The 22,755-nt window shown below is 41.6% G+C and overlaps 2 protein-coding genes across 3 annotated transcripts; one reads left to right on the forward strand and one right to left on the reverse strand.

Annotated features, from left to right (window-relative positions):
• Nucleotides 1-324: 324 nt before the first annotated feature.
• LOC123746548 (chondroitin proteoglycan 1) lies at nt 325-22,505 on the reverse strand. Of its 2 annotated transcripts, XM_045728129.2 has the most exons (6): nt 21,901-22,505; nt 13,401-13,502; nt 12,570-13,370; nt 3,475-3,562; nt 2,491-2,613; nt 325-816 (listed from the first exon to the last, which is right to left on the reverse strand). In XM_045728129.2, exons 2-6 carry the CDS (start codon nt 13,500-13,502, stop codon nt 587-589), a joined length of 1,344 nt encoding a protein of 447 aa, XP_045584085.1. In that variant the 5' UTR covers nt 21,901-22,505; the 3' UTR covers nt 325-586. The 2 variants fall into 2 exon arrangements, with proteins under 2 accessions (XP_045584085.1, XP_045584084.1); XM_045728128.2 differs by having other exon boundaries at nt 12,570-13,502.
• On the forward strand, nt 19,378-21,063 carry LOC123746479 (spore coat protein SP96-like). The gene is made up of 2 exons (XM_045728004.1): nt 19,378-19,394; nt 20,439-21,063. The coding sequence occupies exons 1-2, from the start codon at nt 19,378-19,380 to the stop codon at nt 21,061-21,063; spliced, it is 642 nt and encodes a 213-aa protein (XP_045583960.1).
• Nucleotides 22,506-22,755: the final 250 nt, after the last annotated feature.

Raw genomic sequence — 22,755 nt, forward strand, 5'->3', positions numbered from 1 at the left:
GAGAAGCTACTTTGAAGGGGGTTGAGGGGGAGATAAGAGTAGAGGGCTGGAGTGGGGGTTAAGAGTAGGAAATGACACAGGGCAAGAAGAGAAACTGAAAAAAAAATTCAATGGGCAGGAATGCAAGAAGTAGAGGGAATATGAAGGGATAGTAGAGTTGAAGGTTAGAGTTTTCAGTGTACAAAAAACGGAAGTTCTAGCCCTTCAGTGTAAGTATGAAAACCTGCAAGGAAGGTAAATTTAAAATCATTTGTTGGTTATCAATTGAAGAATGCAACAATATTTTTAATAAGTTTCTTTAAAGAAAAGGACATGAATACAAAATTGGTGACACAGGTTTATTTAAAATGTACAGTAATTTGACTCTTATATTAGTGTAATAGATGGAACCAGTCATAATTAATATAAGCTTAAAAGAAAATGTACTTTTTGAATGTAACTTTAGAGAATTTACAGCATGTTTTGAATACTGTACTGTTTAAGGAATGGCATATGTAGCAGTTTAGGCACATATTACACATCTGAGGAAAGAGTGATAATCATGACTGGTTCCTGCGTTGAGAGCTTCAGAGTACCAAGTAAGGTATTAATTGGACCGACATTTGGCACCCTGAGGTATTCGTTTAAACTTCGCAGCGTTGATCTTGAGTTTTCGGAGTCTTGCCCTGCATCCAGCAACCAGCTTAGGTGGCGGGCGGGGCGAGCGAGCCACCACCCATGCCCATTCTGCTCGCAGTCCAGGAAATTCTGAACATGAGTAGAGGCACGCAACGTTTGTGTAGTCGGTGTGCACCACCCACACACTCAGGGGAGGCACTAGCAGCAGGAACGTGTAAGTGAGAGAGAGAGAGAGGAAGAGATAGCCAGATATCAGAACACAATGATAGCATAATTATGTATGGTACAAAAAAAGGAGCAAGAGTATTATACAAAGTGGTATCCAACCATATACAGTATGTATACAGTACAGTAATTTGTTGTGCCCAATAGACAGAGCTGCCTAATAACTTAATTTTTCAAACAAAATATGTAGTACTAAATATTTTAGTTTTAATGTAAGTTGCATAAATATGTTAAATTTGATACTAAAATAAGTGGACTGAAATATGCAGACAAGAAGTCACAATAACATGGCTGATAATTAGACACTAGACTCTCAAACCTGAATATAAAGTATTACTGATTTTCAGTCTGTTCTGGACCATTATCAAGTTGTGTAATAGGAAATTGACTGAAATATTTTTATTATACCATGGCACCTTATCAAGTGTATCAAAGTTAAATTTGTTAGTCACTATATATGGTTTGTTGATATTAAAATTGAACTAATTTCTAAATAAATATTTGAATCCATGCAAAATCCCTCTGGAAACTCTTTTTTTTCTTACCAGGCCTAGTAGTACAAACTCTGGCCATTAGATATACCTAATGCATGCATGAATGTACATTCATACAGAGGCCCACATGTCTTGTATGAACTTGAAAACTTCGGAGCCTGGGGAGCAATACCTCTTCTCTGAATAGAGGGCAGAAAAGATGTATCGTACTTTTCTCAAAACTGGGACACAACCGGCAAATGTTGCAGGGAAAAATATATACAAAATGTATCTGGCTTGTGTACTAAGCTATATCACTCGTGTACACTACGATCACCTTCTGTGGTTGTTCAATAAATCTCTGAACTGTATGTTTGACAAATCTTTCACCCTGTCCATGGAGGATAGAAGAAAATGTATACTGTATATGCTGATTAGCATTGTAAATGTGTGGCCACGTCTGTGGTAGAAAATAATAATAATAATAATAAAAAAGTGTGCACAAGGTCATACTGACCTTGCTTCCTGATGTTGTTGACAGGAAGTTTTATTGGCTTATGGAGGTCCACTTAAGCCATTTTCTGACTTTCCACACAATGGAACTCGCAACAATTGTCTAACTCGTGGGTACCTACTTGATGCAGGAGGTAAGTCCTATCTCTAATGTAAGGCACTTTCAGGAACATCCCATTGGTGTGATTTTTCAGCTTTTATGGGAAAAAATATAAAATATCATTGTTCAAATTTTTACCATCTGTGAACAAAAAAGTCTGAATTAAAGTTGGTTTAATAGAGGGGCATGCCTTGCAATCTGATTATCTTAATTAATAAACTCAGTTTTTTATCTACATCTTGCCAGGATCATCCTCTTTGAAATATATGAAGCAACAATTTTGTATTCTTGCCAACCTTTTGCATAGTCCAGAGAGTGACACCTGTCAATTTTATCTTGACTTCAGTCCATTCTGCATTTTTTACCCCATCAATAGTACTGTATTTGCATTTTTTTTCGCCCATCTTATGCAACTTCCTATTTTCTACATCCTACCCCTTTTCGTCAAACACATTTCTTGCTGATCATTTACATGTTCACAAGTGCTACATAGCCTTCCCAGCTTTGTGCTTTCTTTTGATAATTATTTGCATGTTTACAAAAAAATATACGAGTACATACTTCCATCAATATCAAGCTGGAACGCTCCTGAAGGCGACTCTGACAGCTGGGCAAGGACACCCGACTTCGTGACACTGGTACCGTCCGCGTTTTGTCCCTCTGTCACCACTTCCAAGTATCCATCTGAAGCAGAGCGGCACATTAAGTGATGAACAATGAACAAATCCACAAGGGAACAAATCCATTTGTTCATTTGATGCATCATGTTAGTGTGATCTCTGTGTAATGAACAATGATGTTTGTAAAGTTTTATTTATTAATTAATTTATAACAAGGTACAGTGGGTTTGGCTGAAATTTTGGTTTATACATATACTTTGATGTAAGTAAAGTGGATAGATATCAATTATTTGTGAATAAAGTGATGTTACAGTTAAGCCCAGCATTATAACAAAGCCAGTAATAACCACAGTAATTTTAGCAAGCTTTATAATTAAGCTAGCATAATCATTTGAGATACGGTAATGAGAACTGAGATTTAGATACTGTACAGTATTAACAATGTTAAAGAATTAAAACTAATACATACTGTATTTTAGTCAATATGAAGGCTGGTACTGTTTAGTTTCAGGTCCTGATACAATTATTTTTGGTTCTATGGAATTAGTGATAATGTGAAATAGATGACAATTATATATAGGTATTTAAATGTATTTTGGTAAATTAGTACAGCAATTGGTTTTTAGAAACAAATCTTTTTGCACCATGGCTAAATATAATTTTAAATGTGTGCCTTAAGTGCTGTAACTGGCAAAGCCGTGTAAATATGAAGAAACAGCATCACCCATTAATGTTTAAGCCTCAAGATCCTTCATTACACCTGCAGTAACCATAGTGCCAGAGAAACAAGGTAGGTCATTACTATATTATTTACAGTGGAACATTATTGCAAAGTCGCTAATACAAAACTTTCTTCTTTTAAAGTGGGTTGTAGAAACTAATGTTAAAGTAAAATGTTAGATTTAAAGTGGGATTTTCGACTTACCGGTGTATGTATAAGTGGAGCGGGTGCAGGCAACGAAGGGCTCGTCACGGGTTGGAAAGCGAGTGACATGGTACCACCGACCCTCCAGCTGTAACAGACATTAATATTTAACCAGACATACAAGGGACACAATCGCATGGCTTGTCGAGCTTACCCAGTAGCAGCAGAACCCAGAGGCACACTGTTGGGTCCAGATGATACTGTTCTGGTAGGAGCTGTTTGCTGCTGACCAAATGGGCAGTCTCTAGGAGTATGGGTGTGTGGAAACCTGTATTGTGATAAGCTTAGCGAGTTCAAACCTGTAATATTGAATTATGACCTATGAAACATGAATTTTTACTCCCTGGAATGCCAGCTGTATATCAACTGGTTACAACCCCTCAGAGCCTGTCGCTGACCAGAGCGAGGACCAGAATCTGGTACTAGTATATAGCAAGAAAGGATACATACAAATGGTATTCTGTGTTACATGAAAATGTTGTCTTTTTGCGCATAAGATTATTAAAGCATGTCAATTAGTATTACTGTACTAAGTACTCCAATATGCTCTCATACTGTCATTTAGAATTAATGATACAATGTCTAGAAACCAGAATATTAATGTGTTATAGTGCTTAAAGCTGCCTGGCTTCTTAAGTTACTGTACTGGGTAATATATATCCAGCAACAATTTAAAAAATAAACATCGTGTTCAAACAGCTGAAGGTAGAAGTGAAGCCATTTTAAGCCCACCATTTTACTTCGTATTAACCCTTTAGTCTAGGTCTCTCGACTACAGCCAGTGCTAGATGGTTTTCCCTAAACAATAGATGTGCACAGATTTCTAGTATAAGATTAAACACTTGACTAAGTTCTACACATACTAAGTTAGCTACACTAAAGCTATAGATATAGGAGAGGCAACTTGTGTAACTCAGCTTTTCTAGCATTTGATAACTAAACTTGGTAAATAGATACTATGAATAATATAACATCATTTTAAATACCATTTTATGAACTATACATATAATTGACATGCTATATATATATATGATATGTATAGTTTATTATATGCATATTTATCATAGGTAGTACCTATCATGATATACATTACGATACCTGGGCTTTGTTAAATTTTTTATCAGTTAAAACACACTACTGAAAGAATTTGGGTCAGACATAGGAACTATCACTGAAACTCAAGGGAAGGAAGCACTATAAGTACTTAAGATTACTTAGGTACTTGGAGGTACTTAGATAAGTTCTTGCAAGAAGTGCCGGACCAACCAGGCTGTAGTGGATATGTGGGCCTGCAGGCCGCTCCAAGCAACAGCCTGTTGGACCAAGTTATCATAAATCGAGGCCGGGTTCGGGGAGTAGAACTCTCAGAACCCTCCAAGTAAGTATTAAGAGTTTGATGTATGTGTAGACCTGAGAATTATAAATATGTACTGATATTAGTAGAACTACCTGGCAATGTGACGTTGAATCTTAAAACTGAATTGGGATATGTGGTTACTCATGATTAGTAACGAATATCACTGAGCCTCTGAACATGCTCATTCTCAGCCGTGAACAATTTTAGACCGAATTACATAAAATATCTAGAGCTTTGTTATTATTTCATCCACCAAACGTGGTTATTAAGGCAGTCTACATAAGATTGTTAGTGCAGACTATTCTCATCCCATGTATAACGAACCATTCCGAGAGATATAAGGTGAACCTATAGCTACCTATTGACCTAGTCTGTAAACCCCTCATAATGGCTATATGTATCTGGATAGTGATCTAAATTTACGAAACTGTGGGCAACGATAGGGGGACAAACTAGAACATTACATAGATTTCGTACTGTGTAAATTAAACTATTTTGAACTATATTTTATGTTGTATGAAATGGGAAATAATTTATTTTAATTATAAAGCATTTAAAATAGTTGAATTATTTATATTTCGCCTTTAGGAGACAAATAAAAATTTGACATGAAAGTATAAAAGCTGTATAGCCTAACATAAATCTACAATATCTAATACAAAAAATTACATAAACCATTGCTAAAATGACTGCATCCAGTGTGTAATATATTGTCATACATAGCAGTTATATTGCAAGAAGCTTTATTTTATACTGCAAAGGATGTATAGGGGAACAATAAATGAGGCTCCGTTGGTGGCAACAATCAACAGATTCAATATTGCCTCTAACTTCACTTTGCAACCACCGGGATAAATGACTATTTTATCTATACTACTGCTATAAATTGCTCTTTAACGGCCTTAGATGCATACATCATCTTGCCACGTATCGCCTGAGGTCTTAGAGAAGTTTGTAAAAATTTTCCGTTTCCTGATTGGAATTTTGAGCGGGAAAATGGTGTCTGTCGCCGGCTCGGGCGGGAGTTGGGCGCCAGTGTGTCCTCGTGGGCGTGGTGGGCGGCTGGTGTGACTTTTGGGCGTGGTGGGCGGCCAGTGTGTCCTGTGGGCGTGGTGGGCGGCTTGCTCCTGCTCTGCCAGAGGTCAGTAGAAGCTATTGTGCCGTATCTATCCGGTTAAGCTAGAGTTTGAGAAGGCCATCACCATCCTGGCGGTCTGGAGTTACTCTGGCGTCTCAAGGAGTTACTCTGGCGTCTCAAAGAGTTACTCTGGCGTCTCAAGGAGTTACTCTGGCGTCTCAAGGAGTTACTCTGGCGTCTCAAAGAGTTACTCTGGCGTCTCAAGGAGTTACTCTGGCGTCTCAAAGAGTTACTCTGGCGTCTCAAGGAGTTACTCTGGCGTCTCAAGGAGTTACTCTGGCGTCTCAAAGAGTTACTCTGGCGTCTCAAGGAGTTACTCTGGCGTCTCAAGGAGTTACTCTGGCGTCTCAAAGAGTTACTCTGGCGTCTCAAGGAGTTACTCTGGCGGTCTCAAGGAGTTACTCTGGCGTCTCAAGGAGTTATTCTGGCGTCTCAAGGAGTGTCTTCCAGTTGGTTCTCTAGTGTGGAGTGCCGGCACTCGCCTCACAGTGGCACTCAAGAGGCTCACCAGCATCTAAGTGTACTGCCATAAGACTCCTTAGTGAATCAGATACCTTTGATAGCTCGCCTTATACGCTCTTGTTCTCATATTATCCTCAGTGTAGAGCGCCTTTTGAACATCTTGGAACATTAATGGTGCTATATAAGACTCCCGCCTTGGCGCCATCTTTTCATAATCCGCCATAAGGTGCAGAAATTTTCCGGCAAGAGACGTGTACATAGTCGCAAGACCTTGCATGTTATCTTGCAAGATAACAAGGCACATCCCACCGCCCTTGTGGCCCTTAAATCAAGAACAATCATCAGTCAAGTCTACGAATATCAACATCTGGCAGATAAGAATAGCTCATATCACAAGTAAGTTTTACTTCTCAAATTTACTTGTATTTACAAATCCACAAGGGCCGTGACGAGGATTCGAACCTACGTCCCAGATCATCCCAGACGCTGCCTTAATCGACTGAGCTACGACATGGTCAAAAGAGTTGAAACCGAAGTTCTATAATGATCTCGGACGCAGGTTCGAATCCTCGTCACGGCCCTTGTGGATTTGTTCATTGATGCATCAGGTTATTGTGATTTCTGTGTTACTTATATTTCATTTTTTTCATTTACTTATAAGTTTTACTTATTCACTTAGGTCTAATAGCATTAAGTGCTCATTTGGGATTACATACATGTAATATATGGTTGTCTGAGCAATGCTTGCAGAATATGTAATGCCAGGTTGCTCTTTAGCACAAAATTTATCTGCTCAAGTCACCTCCTTTCACAACTTTCTCATACTATTTTGAAATGGTTTCCTAAGCGTTGTGGACGCGTTAGGTTAGACCACTAGGTATTCTGAGTTACATATAAGTTATTATATATTATGTAAGCTCGTCGCACACTTCAAAGTAATTCACAGAATTTGACTGAAATATCGCACTTTGAGGTTTAATTTGTTGTATATTTGTTAAATAATGTAAAAAAAGGACTACATTTTCCGGAGTAACTTGAGAATTATCTGAGTCATTAACTTGATTATCTAACTTACTCTTACCGATCCTAAGGCCATGTCTACATGCCTTAGGTTCGGTAAAAGCAAGTAAGATAATGACTTATTTACTCTTACCGCACCTAAAGCATGTAGACATGCTGAATAATGAGCATTATAAAACCAGGACAGTGGTAATCTGTTAGCGTATTCAAGTGGAACAGCACTCCCTGGACCCGTATCAGAAGAGCACAGCGCTTTATTTTTGGCAGGGATATTCCTGCGCGGGCCCTAAGCCTCTGGCTGGCCCACTAAGTGTTGCTTGTTTCTGTTTGACTTGGGCGGAGTATGAGTATTTATGACTCGTATGGTCGCTTCAGTAAGATTTTGCCATATGTGTTTAACAACGTCTTCTGCTCTGTTGAATCTTAAGTTGAAATCTTAAACAGTGCTGCATAGCTCATCCACGATTTTTATTTGCATGATTCATAATTAAAAACGTCTTAAATTATACCAAAAAAACGTTGGACGTTTCCCAAGATAGTTTTCTCTCCTGAGCGGCATGAAGCACTTACATATGGTTAGGTTATGTTAGCATTAATTATTTAAGGCTAGATTAGATTAGGCTATATCTGGATGTGATGATTATTTTGTTAGCTTAAATCAAGCCTAGGTTTGGGTATGATAGGTTAGAATGGGTATTTTAGATTACGGCAGACTTCCATAGGAGAGAACTTGACCTGAAACCTCTCACTTTCACTTCATTTGGACGGTATCTAAATTGTGCAGCTGTGTACAAATTTTGTTACTTGTATCCATGATATCCACAATATTTCGGGTTGATAAGCATTCATTGCTCATATAATTGTCAAATAATTCGTGACAAACTGCTGCACATTTTCTGATATGGTCAGTCGTCAAATGTAACCATAAATTTAGGTTCACTAAAACTGTATCGTATGTATTACACATGTTAAATGTCGTAAAATCAACTGCAGCCAATAAAGCAAATATATAAATAGCGAACAGGCTTGTAAATGGTTCGTAGCATTAGCCATATCCAATCTGCATATTTTTATTATTACTGAAGTTGAAAACTTCATCCTAAAATTCTGACTGTCTTAACAGAAAACGAGGAGAATTAAATCGGGGGAGGGAGTTGGGCAAATGTAACAGCCCCATAAGTGCAATTATGCACTGTTTATGACAGTAAGAAAGTGTACTTATTACACTTAGTATTAAATCGTACTGTCAATTCGGAGGATGGGTTGCAGAGACAGTTTGTTTGTTGTGAACCTCGTCCTCATTCAGTGAGTACTTCTTTTTCATGAACAAGATAAGCATAGCGTCAATTTCTTTTGATGCTATACGCGATCTCTTTTTTTCGTCTTAATGCACTATAAAATAAGCTAATTTCTGAGAAATGTGTGTATATACATCTGCAAATTTCATGAGGTGGTTTGTAATGTTCTCATCTATGTCATTGATGTATTTGACAAAAAGGATTAGCCCGAAATGGAACTTTGAGGTACACGACTTAACACATTTCTCCAGTCAGATTCATTTCCATTTAGGACGACTCTTTGCTTTCTTTGTCTTATCCATTGTACTCTTCTACTATTTATTCCATGTGTTTGTAGTTTAATCGCCAGTCTTTCATGTGGTACCTTATCATAAATTTAGCGAGCCTATCTGTGCTACATCTACCGGAAGTCCTTTGTCTGATTAGTCTGCTAACATTGTGATGTTTAAATGTGAGCAGGTTAATAAGGTAGGATTTAATTTTAACAACACCATGTTGCGTTGTTTTTACTAGTAGAGTTTTTACTAGTTTTTACACGATGAGATGGTGAATAGTTCCCTCTCTCAAGATTCTCTGATGAGGCTGCAGATATGCGAGGTCAGACTGATTGCATGACTGACCTCTGCTTATTTTTTCAAAAGGGGTGACATTTGCATATCTCCAATCTAGGAGAATTATCTCTTAATTCAGAGATTTTCTGAAAATAAGTTTCGGTGCTAGACATCATTCATCTGCCTCTTTCGACTTTGGTTTAAATCTTTTAGTTTGTTAAGTGTTGTTCTAGATTATATTGCTATCTGGGAATATCCCTCACCTCGTTCTCTTCACCTGTCCCAAACACTTGTGTGGGTATTGGGATGTCTGATGTCTCTAGTGTGAACACTGATGTAAAGTATCTATTCAGTGTTGGCTGCCCTTTTATCATCAGTCATATAACTTGGTCGGTCTCATCTTTTTATGGGTTCTGCCGAGTCTTTTTTGTTTTACATCTTATATATAGACATATAATGACGATCTTTGCACAAAGTAATCATGTTAGTGTGATGTATCAACGAGAAAAGCATTTTTTTTTTATTATTAATTTCAAGCAATAAAAGCCACGAGGAGGATTAGAACCTCTACACGCCTTGAACCACTTAACCACGACATGCTCAAAAGCAGTGAAACCTGGGATACAACTGAATCCTCGAGGGGTGCTGAGGCCTCCGCTTAAGTCAAGTCAGGGGTTTCACACCCTTTGCCCCCATGCACTATGGCTGTGGTATAGGAGTTTAGTGTAAGCCTCAGGACGCCTAGCGGATTCAATTAACTCCCAGGGTTCATTTCTTTTTTGTGTATGTGATGATTAAATGGTTTAAGGCGTGTGCTTGGGATTACCTCAGTGTGCAGGTTCGAATCCTCATCATGGCTTTTACTGATTTTCTCAAGACTGGATCTTTATATTTTGAGCAAATTTTTTTTTTTCCGTAGTTTCATTTCGCTGATCTGATTTCCTGGGGTGACCGAATTTAAAGCCCTCTTGTATAACTCATTAGTTACTTTGTTCTTTGTGAATTGATACCTTCTTTAGAGGTTGCGCTTAATTGCCCGAAACGCTTTGCGTAATAGTGGCTTTAGGCATTGTATGTACTAGCTCTACCTATAAGTCAAACAATCCTTGTAAATATTTATTGTATGTATGTACCTTACCTAAATAAAATTGTATTGTATTGTATTGTAATTATTAAGAGTTGTTTTTAACTGTCTATGTCTTGGTACATATTTTTGTACAAGTTCAGTAATGACATTTAAAAAAAATTCCATGATGCTTCCATGTTTTGATCTGCTATTAACTCGCTCCAGGTGTTTTGCAGTTCCTCTCTTATTCCTTTATAGTCTCCTCAAGGGTAGTCTAGAAAGTCATCTTCCTGGACTTTTACAAGGGTTTCTGTAATTGTAATCCATCTTAGAATATTGTGTTCACACGAAGGGGCGAGCTCTTCCCTTACATGTATTTGATCGATCTTTGTTGACCAAATCACTCACTAAAAAGTGAAAGGACGACGACGTTTCGGTCCGTCCTGGACCATTCTCAAGTCGTCGACTTGAGAATGGTCCAGGACGGACCGAAACGTCGTCGTCGTCCCTTCACTTTCTAGTGTGTGGTTTGGTCAACATATTTCAGCCACGTTATTGTGACTCTTCGTCTGCATCTTGATCGATCTTGCCCTCTTATGTTGACACAAGACCTAGAATACTGTTACCCTGAGTAGGCTGTCACATGCTGTATGATAAAGATGTGAAAATTGTTCTCCTTAAACTCATGAAATTAAATTCACGCAATCTATTGTCTCGTGGTTAAAGTTTCTCATTATGAGGAGTTGAGTTTTCGCTGCCGCATTAATCCCATTATGCAGAGGATTAACTTCCTCTGCTGTTGTTGTGTCTGCTCTGTAGTAGATTGATTGATTGATGAAGATTAAGCCAGTCAAAAGGTGGCACGGGCATGAATAGCCCGTAAGTGGTGGCCCTTTTGAGCCATTACCAGTATCAAGAGCTGATACTGGAGATCTGTGGAGGTGCGACTGCACCCTGCGTGACGGGAGATGCCTGCTCTGTAGTATACTCCCACTGTTATATATATGGTATATATAAAGTGTGTGACGTCACTATGATAATTTTATTCCGACTCAGGTTTTAGAGTCTGCTAGCTGTGACCCCGTGTGTGTGTATATTTGTAACACGTGGTTACTCCTTAATAGGGAGACCTTTAATAGGGAGTATTTATGTTGATCGTGGTGTAGTGGTAAGACACTCGCCTGGCGTTTCGCGAGCGCTTTGTCATGGGTTCGTATCCTGGCCGGGGAGGATTTACTGGGCGCAAATCCTTAACTGTAGCCTCTGTTTAACTCAACAGTAAAATGTGTACTTGGTTGTAACAACGATTCTTCGCGGCGGGGATCGTATTCCAGGGACCTGCCCGAAACGCTACGCGTACTAGTGGCTCTACAAGAATGTAACAACTCTTGTATATATCTCAACACACACACACAAAAAAAAAAAAAAAAATTATTCATCATTATCATTGGTGGGGTGAATATCTTATTGATTTTTTCCTATATTTTATTCCGAACCCTGTTAGTTTTAAGGTAATTATCCAAAGAACGCATTTTCATAGTGACTTGAAAATTAAAACACTTCCATTCATGATAAATCAAGTTTCTTTTTTGAATGTGGGCAATATGCCGTTATGGTAAACAAAATAGCAGATGCTGGGGCCTTTGCTCGGTACGTAGATGGGTGGGGAACCTTTGCACAATATATAGAGGATGTGTTGAACCTTTTCCGCATAGATATGACGTGATCTACGACTACCAGCGACTGATGGACGCTAATGAAAACGTTTATATATATAAAAAAGAGGTTTTGTGAACTAAAATAAGAAATCGGGTGTGATGGAGATTCAAGAACCAACACGTGCTCACGATAGCACGTGTTGTAGCATCAGGAGAGCACTTGTGTTCTTGCAAGGTGCACCTTGAGTGCCAGGTGCCACTGATGTCACTGCCAAGCTGAATGGCAACAGTCAGACTAATCCCAGTTAATTAAAACCATGTCTGACAGTGTTATTATAATAATTATAATGTCATACGTTGGTACAAAAAGTTACTGTGTTCCTGCCTTTCTGTTATGTTATTTCATCGTCTCTCATTCTTCCCCCCTATCTTGTTCTGTCCTTCGCCCTTCCCTTCCCTTCCCTTCCCTTCCCTTCCCTTCCCTTCCCTTCCCTTCCCTTCCCTTCCCTTCCCTTCCCCCAAGGACGCTTGTTCTTATTCCCTACCTGGTGCTGGTCGAGGTCTCTCACTGAGGTGACGTTGGGACAGGCGCCCACCTCCAGCAGCGTCGAATCCTCCTTCTGGTCCACCGTCTTACCAATTGTCGCCCTCGACGCCGTCCTTGTCCTTTTCACCACCGCCGCTTCCACTGCAGGAGACGTTGTCACCTTCACTGCAGCACCTGTCGTCGCCTCCACCGCAGCAGCTGTAGTCGTCGCTTCCACTGCAGTAGGAACAGTCGTCGCCTCCACTACAGTAGGAAGCGTCGTCGCCGCCTCCACTGCAGCAGAAACCGTCGCCGCCTCCACTACAGTAGGAACAGTCGTCGCCTCCACTACAGTAGGAACAGTCGTCGCCTCCACTACAGTAGGAAGCGTCGTCGCCGCCTCCACTACAGCAGAAACCGTCGAAGCCTCCACTACAGTAGGAACAGTCGTCGCCTCCACTACAGTAGGAACAGTCGTCGCCTCCACTACAGTAGGAACCGTCGCCGCCTCCACTACAGTAGGAACCGTCGTCGCCGCCTCCACTGCAGCAGAAACCGTCGCCGCCTCCACTACAGTAGGAACCGTCGTCACCTCCAAGGCAGCAGCTGTAGTCGCCGCCTCCACTGCAGTAGGAACAGTCGCCTCCATTGCAGCAGAAACCGTCGTCAGCTCCACTGCAGCAGCTGTAGTCGTCGCCTCCACTGCAGTAGGAACCGTCGTCGCCTCCTCCACTGCAGGAGCAGCCATCGTCGCCTCCTCCACTGCAGTAGCAGCAGCCATCGTCGCCTCCTCCACTGCAGTAGCAGCAGCCATCGTCGCCTCCTCCACTGCAGGAGCAACCATCGTCGCCTCCTCCACAGCAGCAGCAGAAGCAGTGGTGGCTCCCACTGCAGCAGCCGTCGTCCTCCCCGCAGCCAGCAGCACCACCATCACAACTATCATCACCACCATCTGTTGTGGACACGCAGGCTTAGTAGGGAACCACAATACTTTATATGATTACAAATGTGTGTAATATTAAACAAGTATCGAGTGCTATCTTATAGTTATAAACTACATTTTACCCGGCGGTCTCTGATGCTTTCCCCGACCATCCAAGAGGGTTGGCCACCCTTCCTTCCCTTCCGTCCCATCCCATATCCTTATCCTGATTGATTGATGAAGATTAAGCCACCCAAAAGATAGCACGGGCATGAATAGCTCGTAAGTGGTGGCCCTTTTGAGCCATTACCAGTATCAAGAGCTGATACTGGGGATCTGTGGAGGTGCGACTGCACCCTGCGTGACGGGAAATGTCTCCCGTGTATATCCTAATCCCCGTTCCCAGTGATATATAGTCGTGGTGGCTTGGCGCTTTACCCCTGATAATTCCTTCCTTTGATGTTTGGTACCTTATGCAGTATTAATCACATCGTTTTAGAAGCTGTGTCTTGAGGTGGCTTCCACCACCTCCGCTTCCAGTTCATCACTCTTGTTTACCATCTTTAATACATACAAAAGGTCTCGAGTTCGATTCCTGCGCAGGGCGGAGACGTTTGGGCATGTTTCCTTCCACTGATGCCTTTGTTCACCTTGATGTAAATAGGATCCCAGGAGTGAGGTAAAATGTTTTGGATTGCATCCTGGGGATGGTCATTCTTTGGTCTAGGGGCCTGACGGCTCAGTGGACAGCGCTCGGGATTCGTAGTCATAAGGTTCGGGGTTCGATCCCCAGCGGAGGCAGAAACAAATGGGCAGAGTTTCTTTCACCGTGATGTTCCTGTTCACCTAGCAGTAAATATGTACCTGGGAGTTAGATAGCTGCTACGGGCTGCTTAATGGGGGATGTGTAACAAAAATGGAGGCCTAGTCGAGGACCGGGCCGCGGGGACGCTAAGCCCTGAAATCATCTCAAGGTAACCTGACCCGAGGGAATCTAGCTGGCCTCCTGTCTCACACAGTAGGCACAGTTTCCGGCTCCCACCGTCTTCTTGGCTCACCGTAGTTCACCGTAGTTTGGGTTCCACTTGACTCACGTGACGCACGTTCAGCGCACCTTGACTCACGTGACGCACGTTCAGCGCACCTTGACTCACGTGACGCACGTTCAGCGCACCTTGACTCATCTGGTGAAAGTGGGAGCATTTAACCGGTATTTAATTTCGGGTGAAAAACAAAAATATTAAAAAAAAAGTGAAATCCCGACTTTCCACGTGCGTGAAGCTTTCGAGCGTTGTGCGTGCGCTTTTTGGCGCGGCATTGTCTCATGCGCTGCCTTGGGAGCGCTGAATGGTGAGTGTGAGTACAGTGAGGTGCTCATTATAGTGGTCATGTATGAGGGAAGGTAATGTTTCCTGGAGAGAGACATCTCCCGTCACGCAGGGTGCAGTCGCACCTCCACAGATCTCCAGTATCAGCTCTTGATACTGGTAATGACTCAAAAGGGCCACCACTTACGGGCTATTCATGCCCGTGCCACCTCTTGGGTGGCTTAATCTTCATCAATCAATCAATTCCTGGAGAGAGACATCTCCCGTCACGCAGGGTGCAGTCGCACCTCCACAGATCTCCAGTATCAGCTAATGATACTGGTATGTTAGTGCGCTTCACGTGAGTAATGGCTCAAAAGGGCCACCACTTACGGGCTATTCATGCCCGTGCCACCTTTTGGATGGCTTAATCTTCATCAATCAATCAATCTTCCTGGAGCGTAGTGCTCGTGGGGGGGGGGGTCTTAACCAACACGCTGACCACCACTACAACTCTCACTACCACCATTATCACCACCACTATCACTCATCACCACCACTATTCTCACAACTCATTATTGAGACTAACTATTCAACCCGTTCTCGCACTTTCTTACAGTCAATATTGACTTATTAAATAAGTGCATATGTGACATAGTACTTTATTGTGAATATTTTAGTTTACCTTGAAAAGCTTGATAGAAAACACCGACCTTACCTAACCTTCTTAGTATGTTTAGATAAGCATCTTATTGCTTCGTAATTATAATTATTACTTAACCTATACCTATAATAGGTTAAGTAATAATTGTAATTACGAAGCAATAAGATGCTTATTGTAATTACGTAATTACAATTATTACTTAACCTATACCTATAATAGGTTAAGTAATAATTGTAATTACGAAGCAATAAGATGCTTATTGTAATTACGTAATTACAATTATTACTTAACCTATACCTATAATAGGTTAAGTAATAATTGTAATTACGAAGCAATAAGATGCTTATCTTAACATACTAAGAAGGTTAGGTAAGGTCGGTGTTTTCTATGAAGCTTTTCAAGGTAAACTAAAATATTCACAATAAATTAGTATGTCACATATGCACGTATTTAATAAGTCAATATTGACTATACGAAAGTGCGAGAACGGGTTGAACTATTGCCGTGGGGCTCCAACCATGCTCGCGACCAATTGCTTTAATACTCATCAAACAACCCCAAACCATAAATTGACTCGTTAAAATGCCAAAATCTGGTTATTTGAAGAGTTCATTACATCAGCAGAGGAGGAAAAGCCTGGTTGTCGAAGGTTGACAGCTGTTTATGAAGGTATGTGTGAGTACTCGTCTAGATGTTCTCACCTAGACGTGCTTGCAGGCTCGACCGCCAGCTTCTGTAAGACTCGCTGTGGAGATTAGTTTGTTTACTTTCTACAGCTGACTTGATAATTCAGTTACCAGCGTATATATATATATATATATATATATATATATATATATATATATATATATATATATATATATATATATATATATATGTATATATATATATATGTATGTATATATATATATATATATATATATATATATATATATATATATATATATATATATATATACATACATATATATATATATACATATATATATATATATATATATATATATATATATATATATACATACATATATATATATATATACATATATATATATATATATATATATATATATATATATATATATATATATATATATATATATATATATATATATATATATATATATATGTATATGTCGTACCTAGTAGCCAGAACGCACTTCTCAGCCTACTATGCAAGACCAAATTTGCCTAATAAGCCAAGTTTTCCTTAATTAATATATTTTCTCTATTTTTTTTCTTATGAAATGATAAAGCTACCCATTTCATAATGTATGAGGTCAATTTTTTTTATTGGAGTTAAAATTAACGTAGATATATGACCGAACCTAACCAACCCTACCTAACCTAACCTAACCTATCTTTATAGGTTAGGTTAGGTTAGGTAGCCGAAAAAGTTAGGTTAGGTTAGGTTAGGTAGGTTAGGTAGTCGAAAAACAATTAATTCATGAAAACTTGGCCTATTAGGCAAATTTGGCCATGCATAGTAGGCTGACAAGTGTGTTCTGGCTACTAGGTACGACATATATATATATATATATATATATATATATATATATATATATATATATATATATATACATATATATATATATATATATATATATATATATATATATATATATATATACATACATATATATATATATACATATATATATATATATATATATATATATATATATACATACATATATATATATATACATATATATATATATATATATATATATATATATATATATACATACATATATATATATATATATATATATATATATATATATATATATATATATATATATATATATATATATATATATGTGTGTGTGTGTGTGTTTTCTTCTGACCTTCAAGGTTGGTGTTGGCGTATCTGGTGAATGAGGGAGTGATTGTGGGTGGTGGAGGAGTCCTGGTGGCGAAGGGATTGTTGGTGAGTTGTGTGGGTGGGAGTGTTGGAGAGTCTGGTGAGTGAGTGAGGGAGGGAGTGTACCTCCCTCACTCGTGGTTGTAAGGGAGCGTTGCTGAGTATCACTCATCCCCACCCAACCCCTAGATATACTATATCATCTTTGTGAAATAAAATGTATGTATTAGCATTCCAATCTTCGAATTTGATAGCATATCAGAACTATGTCATAATGATCAACAAATATTGCGTCCTTGACTTTGGCAAAATATCGCAACAACTATCGCCTTAAGTGTGGAATTAAAGCAAATTAAATATATTGTTTCTAAAGCCAGTTTGGGGTCCAAACTTTGTTGTAATGTAAAACAGTTTGTCGTAACTTTACGGCCAGATTGATTATGAGTTAACTGGCCCAGCGGTGGAGATGACAAGTGTCACATTATAGTCCTTGTTGAGACTAAGTGTCAACAAGGTGTTCTAAGTGTTCGTCTAGGGTGACTAGACGAACCCAGTCTATTCGACTCGTAATGGTAGTTAAGAAAAATAACACTTGCTGCGTCACTTCAACCACAATGAGATCTCTTGTGTCATTTGTCTCGTGAACTTTAAACTTTGGCAAGTGTTGCACCGTTTGTGTTGGCATTATCGCTTGCCACAAGTCCGCTGTTAACGTTGTCTCCTGTGTGTGGCGCCTCACACCTTTGGCCCATCGTGTAGGATTGTAGGTGACTTTTGCTATCCATGTTCTGTCCTCTTTGTTCTGACCCCGCGGGTACCCAGTGGGCAGTAAGGCTGCTCCAGCGGGTATTGTTTGCACCCCCGCGGGTACCCAGCGGGCAGTAAGGCTGCTCCAGCGGGTATCCTTGCACCCCCGCGGGCAGGGAAGCCGGTCCAGCGGGTATGCTTGCACCCCCGCGGGCAGGGAAGCCGGTCCAGCGGGTATCCTTGCACCCTCGCGGGCAGGGAAGCCGGTCCAGCGGGTATGCTTGCACCCCCGCGGGCAGGGAGGCCGGTCCGGCGGGTGTTATGGCAACACGCGAGCAGCGGTACACACACACCACACACACAAAACAGGATAAAAACTGGTCCTGGAGGAGCAAGCTGCAGGAGGTGTCTGCCTTGTCCGGCGTCCGGTTCTCCCAATGATTCACAAGCAACAGTAAAATGGTGAATAATTACCGGTCGATTAACACTGGAAATCAAAGCCACGATAAAAAACTGAAGCTGATAACAGCAGCGGCTCGGTAAGCCTCTGGGGTCAGATTCACGAAAGCGCTTACGCAAGCACTTACGAACCTGTACATTTTTTCTCAATCTTTGGTGGCTTTGTTTACAATTATTAAACAGTTAATGAGCTCCGAAGCACCAGGAGGCTGTTTATAACAATAACAACACTTGAATGGGAAGTTATCATGCTTGTAAACTGTTTAATAAATGTAACCAAAGCCGTCAAAGATTGAGGAAAGATGTACACGTTCGTAAGTGCTTGCGTAACTGCTTCGTGAATCTGGCCCCAGGTTCGTAAGTGCTTGCGTAACTGCTTCGTGAATCTGGCCCCAGGTTCGTAAGTGCTTGCGTAACTGCTTCGTGAATCTGGCCCCAGGTTCGTAAGTGCTTGCGTAACTGCTTCGTGAATCTGGCCCCAGGTTCGTAAGTGCTTGCGTAACTGCTTCGTGAATCTGGCCCCAGGTTCGTAAGTGCTTGCGTAACTGCTTCGTGAATCTGGCCCCAGGTTCGTAAGTGCTTGCGTAACTGCTTCGTGAATCTGGCCCCAGGTTCGTAAGTGCTTGCGTAACTGCTTCGTGAATCTGGCCCCTGGATCACATTAATTATATACAAATAAAGCACAGTTCGCTTGAGAATGCTTGACCTTTTATTAACAAAAATGTCTAAGTCACACACCGGTAGCCGCTTGCTCAATTGCGTGAGAAACGGTTCATGCAAAAAAATATTTGCTTTAAATTAAAATGAACACCTTTAATTGAATACAAAAACTCGATGACTTAAAATAGTGAAAAAGCGAGCATGGTGGTTGTACACAGGTGAGCCCGTGGTTGTAAGGGGTCCACAGGTGAGCCCGTGGTTGTAAGGGGGTCCACAGGTGAGAAAGTCGTTGTAAGGGGGTCCACAGGTGAGCCCGTGGTTGTAAGGGGGGTCCACAGGTGAGAAAGTCGTTTTAAGGGTGTCCACAGGTGAGAAAGTCGTTGTAAGGGGGTCCACATATGAGAAAGTCGTTGTAAGGGGGTCCACAGGTGAGAAAGTCGTTTTAAGGGGGTCCACAGGTGAGAAAGTCGTTGTAAGGGGGTCCACAGGTGAGAAAGTCGTTTTAAGGGGGTTCACAGGTGAGAAAGTCGTTGTAAGGGGGTCCACAGGTGAGAAAGTCGTTGGAAAAGAAGGACTGAGACAAAAGATAGGAAACCACAACCCCCTTGACCAAGTACAAACCTTCCCCGGGATGCAACCCACAAGACTTGAGTACCTATTTACTGATAGATGAACAGGGGCATCAGGTGAAAGGAAGCGTGCCCAACCGTTTGTGTCCTGCTCGGAACTGAACTCGTGTCCCTCGGGTGTAACCCGAGCACGTAGACCACTGTGCTACAGGACTCATATGAATATGAGACTGGTGGTTTAAGCGGCAAATGATAGTTGAAATGGTCATCAAGGATTCACTTACGGACCTCTCTGCCAGAGCCGTTTTCTTAGCTGATATATATTTCATGTCTGTGAGGGGGTCTGTGAGGGCCTATGAGGACCTGTGAGGGGGTCTGTGAGGGCCCTATGAGCGCCTATGAGGACCTGTGAGGGGGTCTGTGAGGGGCCTATGAGCGCCTATGAGGACCTGTGAGGGGGTCTGTGAGGGGCCTATGAGCGCCTATGAGGACCTGTGAGGGGGTCTGTGGTTGGTGAGTTAGAAGCTCGACATTAATCGCTAAAGGTTAGTTGTACTACTAGGCAACAATTTGTAAAGGTTACTGGCCTCCTAGTCAAAGATCTGTTTAGGTTAGTGACATTATACCAACTCATCCTCACGTCAGTGCTATACCTTTGTGTACGGTTTGAAAAGTCTTTTGATGGTGTCGAAGCCTCAGTGAATCAGCAGGTGGGTGTCGAAGCCTCAGTAAACCAGCAGGTGGATGTCGAAGCCCCAGTGAATCAGCAGGTGGGTGTCGAAGCCCCAGTGAATCAGCAGGTGGGTGTCGAAGCCCCAGTGAATCAGCAGGTGGGTGTCGAAGCCCCAGTGAATCAGCAGGTGGGTGTCGAAGCCCCAGTGAATCAGCAGGTGGGTGTCGAAGCCTCAATGAATCAGCAGGTGGGTGTCAAAGCCCCAGTGAATTAGCAGGTGGGTGTCGAAGCCCCAGTGAATTAGCAGGTGGGTGTCGAAGCCCCAGTGAATTAGCAGGTGGGTGTCGAAGCCCCAGTGAATTAGCAGGTGGGTGTCGAAGCCCCAGTGAATTAGCAGGTGGGTGTCGAAGCCCCAGTGAATTAGCAGGTGGGTGTCGAAGCCCCAGTGAATTAGCAGGTGGGTGTCGAAGCCCCAGTGAATTAGCAGGTGGGTGTCGAAGCCCCAGTGAATTAGCAGGTGGGTGTCGAAGCCCCAGTGAATTAGCAGGTGGGTGTCGAAGCCCCAGTGAATCAGCAGGTGGGTGTCGTAGCCCCAGTGAATCAGCAGGTGGGTGTCGAAGCCCCAGTGAATCAGCAGGTGGGTGACCTCACAACCCGTCACTGTTATGTGTCGGCCTTGTACGGTAGGGGGGCGGGGGGGAGCGAGGCTTGCAAGTCAAGCCTGTGGCAACACCTATGCAAGATGACAAGCTTTTAAATGGTCACACATCATGTATACATGAATGGTTACAGTCCATGTATACTAAAACGGCTTCAGTTCACGAATGGTTGCAGACTGTATACACGAGACTGAGGGTATGAATGAAAGTGAGAGTGAAGCAAATGTGAGTGAGAGTGTAATAGTCGTTTGTTGCTTATATCTGACCTTTCTTACGCCCATGTGGCCCTGAAGCAAGATAACCATTGATACGTGCCCTTTGAAGCAGGATAACCAGTGACACATGGCCTTGAGGCAGGATAACTACTAACACATGACCATAACGTATGATAACTACCGGCATATGACCTTTGACACCTGCCTCTCATGCGATAAAAACATACTCAGTAGGTCAGCATTGTGCAATGCTCTCAATTTGATAATTGTATTTTTTTTTATAAATTTACTTTCATTTTTTAAGAGGACACGACGCTCATCGTTTCACTCAGTTCACAGTGGAAAATAGGTCTCCTGTCTGTCTGTCAACATTTAAGTGGTATAATCTCATTATGTATACCGCTAGTGGTGACATACATACATATATACACATATGTATGTATAATACCACTGGTAGTGAACATGCACACTGCTAGTAAAGATATACGCCCCATGGAGATATAACAAAGATATTCTCCACTTCAGGGGGTTTAAAATACAGTACAAAGTTCTCATACACTTACAGTAAACAATATTTTTCATACATATAAAACCTTGCTAATACTCACTTTCAACCAGCTATCTTTTCTTCGGAAGGGCAACACAGATATCAAGTTTTATTGATGCTTTTTTTTTTAATATGCAATGCAGCAAACCTTTTCATAAACGGGAACCTTTTTTTTTTATCAAAAGCACCTTTTCCTTAACTTTTAGAAAGATCGTACTGCAAGATAACGTTTTCTTTGTTATTGCTAATATACACGAGATACTATGATAGCTTCGGTATCTGTCTTGTTTAGGGGTGTTGCGACAACCTTAGACACCAGCACTCATGACTGGCTGAGGGATAAGTACCGGACTCCAGGAGGTCACTGGTGGTGACTGTACTGGCCTCCAGGGGACACTGGTGGTGTGTGTACTGGGTGGACCGGACTCCAGAGATCACTGGTGGTGAATGTACTGGGTGGACCGGACTCCAGAGATCACTGGTGGTGAATGTACTGGGTGTACCGGACTCCAGAGATCACTGGTGGTGAATGTTCTGGCTGGACCGGACTCCAGAGATCACTGATGGTGAATGTACTGGGTGGACCGGACTCCAGTTGATCACTGGATGCACCATGCGCTCCACGGAGCGCTCGCCAGCAGACTGGGAGAAGGGAACCACAGTCACCAGAGTGTATGAGGGAGTTGGTGTAAGGGGGGAGGAGCGGGGAGCAGAGGCTGAATGTGACGGGTGGAGAAGGAAGCGGCGAACAAGTGAACTATACCCGTTGAGGGAGTGTGCAGTTAGGGCAGGAGAAGGTCAGGGATTATAACGAGACTGGATAAAGCCAAGGATACGGGTGTTCTGGACGTCAAGACATGGTCAAAATGGACCCCAAAAATATCTAGCAGACAGTTCGCCGGATCCACACAAAGCG

This window comes from Procambarus clarkii, chromosome 90, assembly GCF_040958095.1.
Source record: "Procambarus clarkii isolate CNS0578487 chromosome 90, FALCON_Pclarkii_2.0, whole genome shotgun sequence".
NCBI lineage: Eukaryota > Metazoa > Arthropoda > Malacostraca > Decapoda > Cambaridae > Procambarus > Procambarus clarkii.

What these genes read in the sequence shown, in the direction of transcription:
- LOC123746548 (XM_045728128.2), bottom strand. Translation starts at nt 13,502, where the DNA reads ATGGTGGTGATGATAGTTGTGATGGTGGTGCTGCTGGCTGCGGGGAGG. An exon ending in GAGACCTCGACCAGCACCAG is followed by an intron (nt 3,563 to 12,569) that starts GTAGGGAATAAG and finishes TGTCTGTTACAG; the next exon opens with CTGGAGGGTCGGTGGTACCA. An exon ending in CTCCACTTATACATACACCG is followed by an intron (nt 2,614 to 3,474) that starts GTAAGTCGAAAA and finishes GCTCTGCTTCAG; the next exon opens with ATGGATACTTGGAAGTGGTG.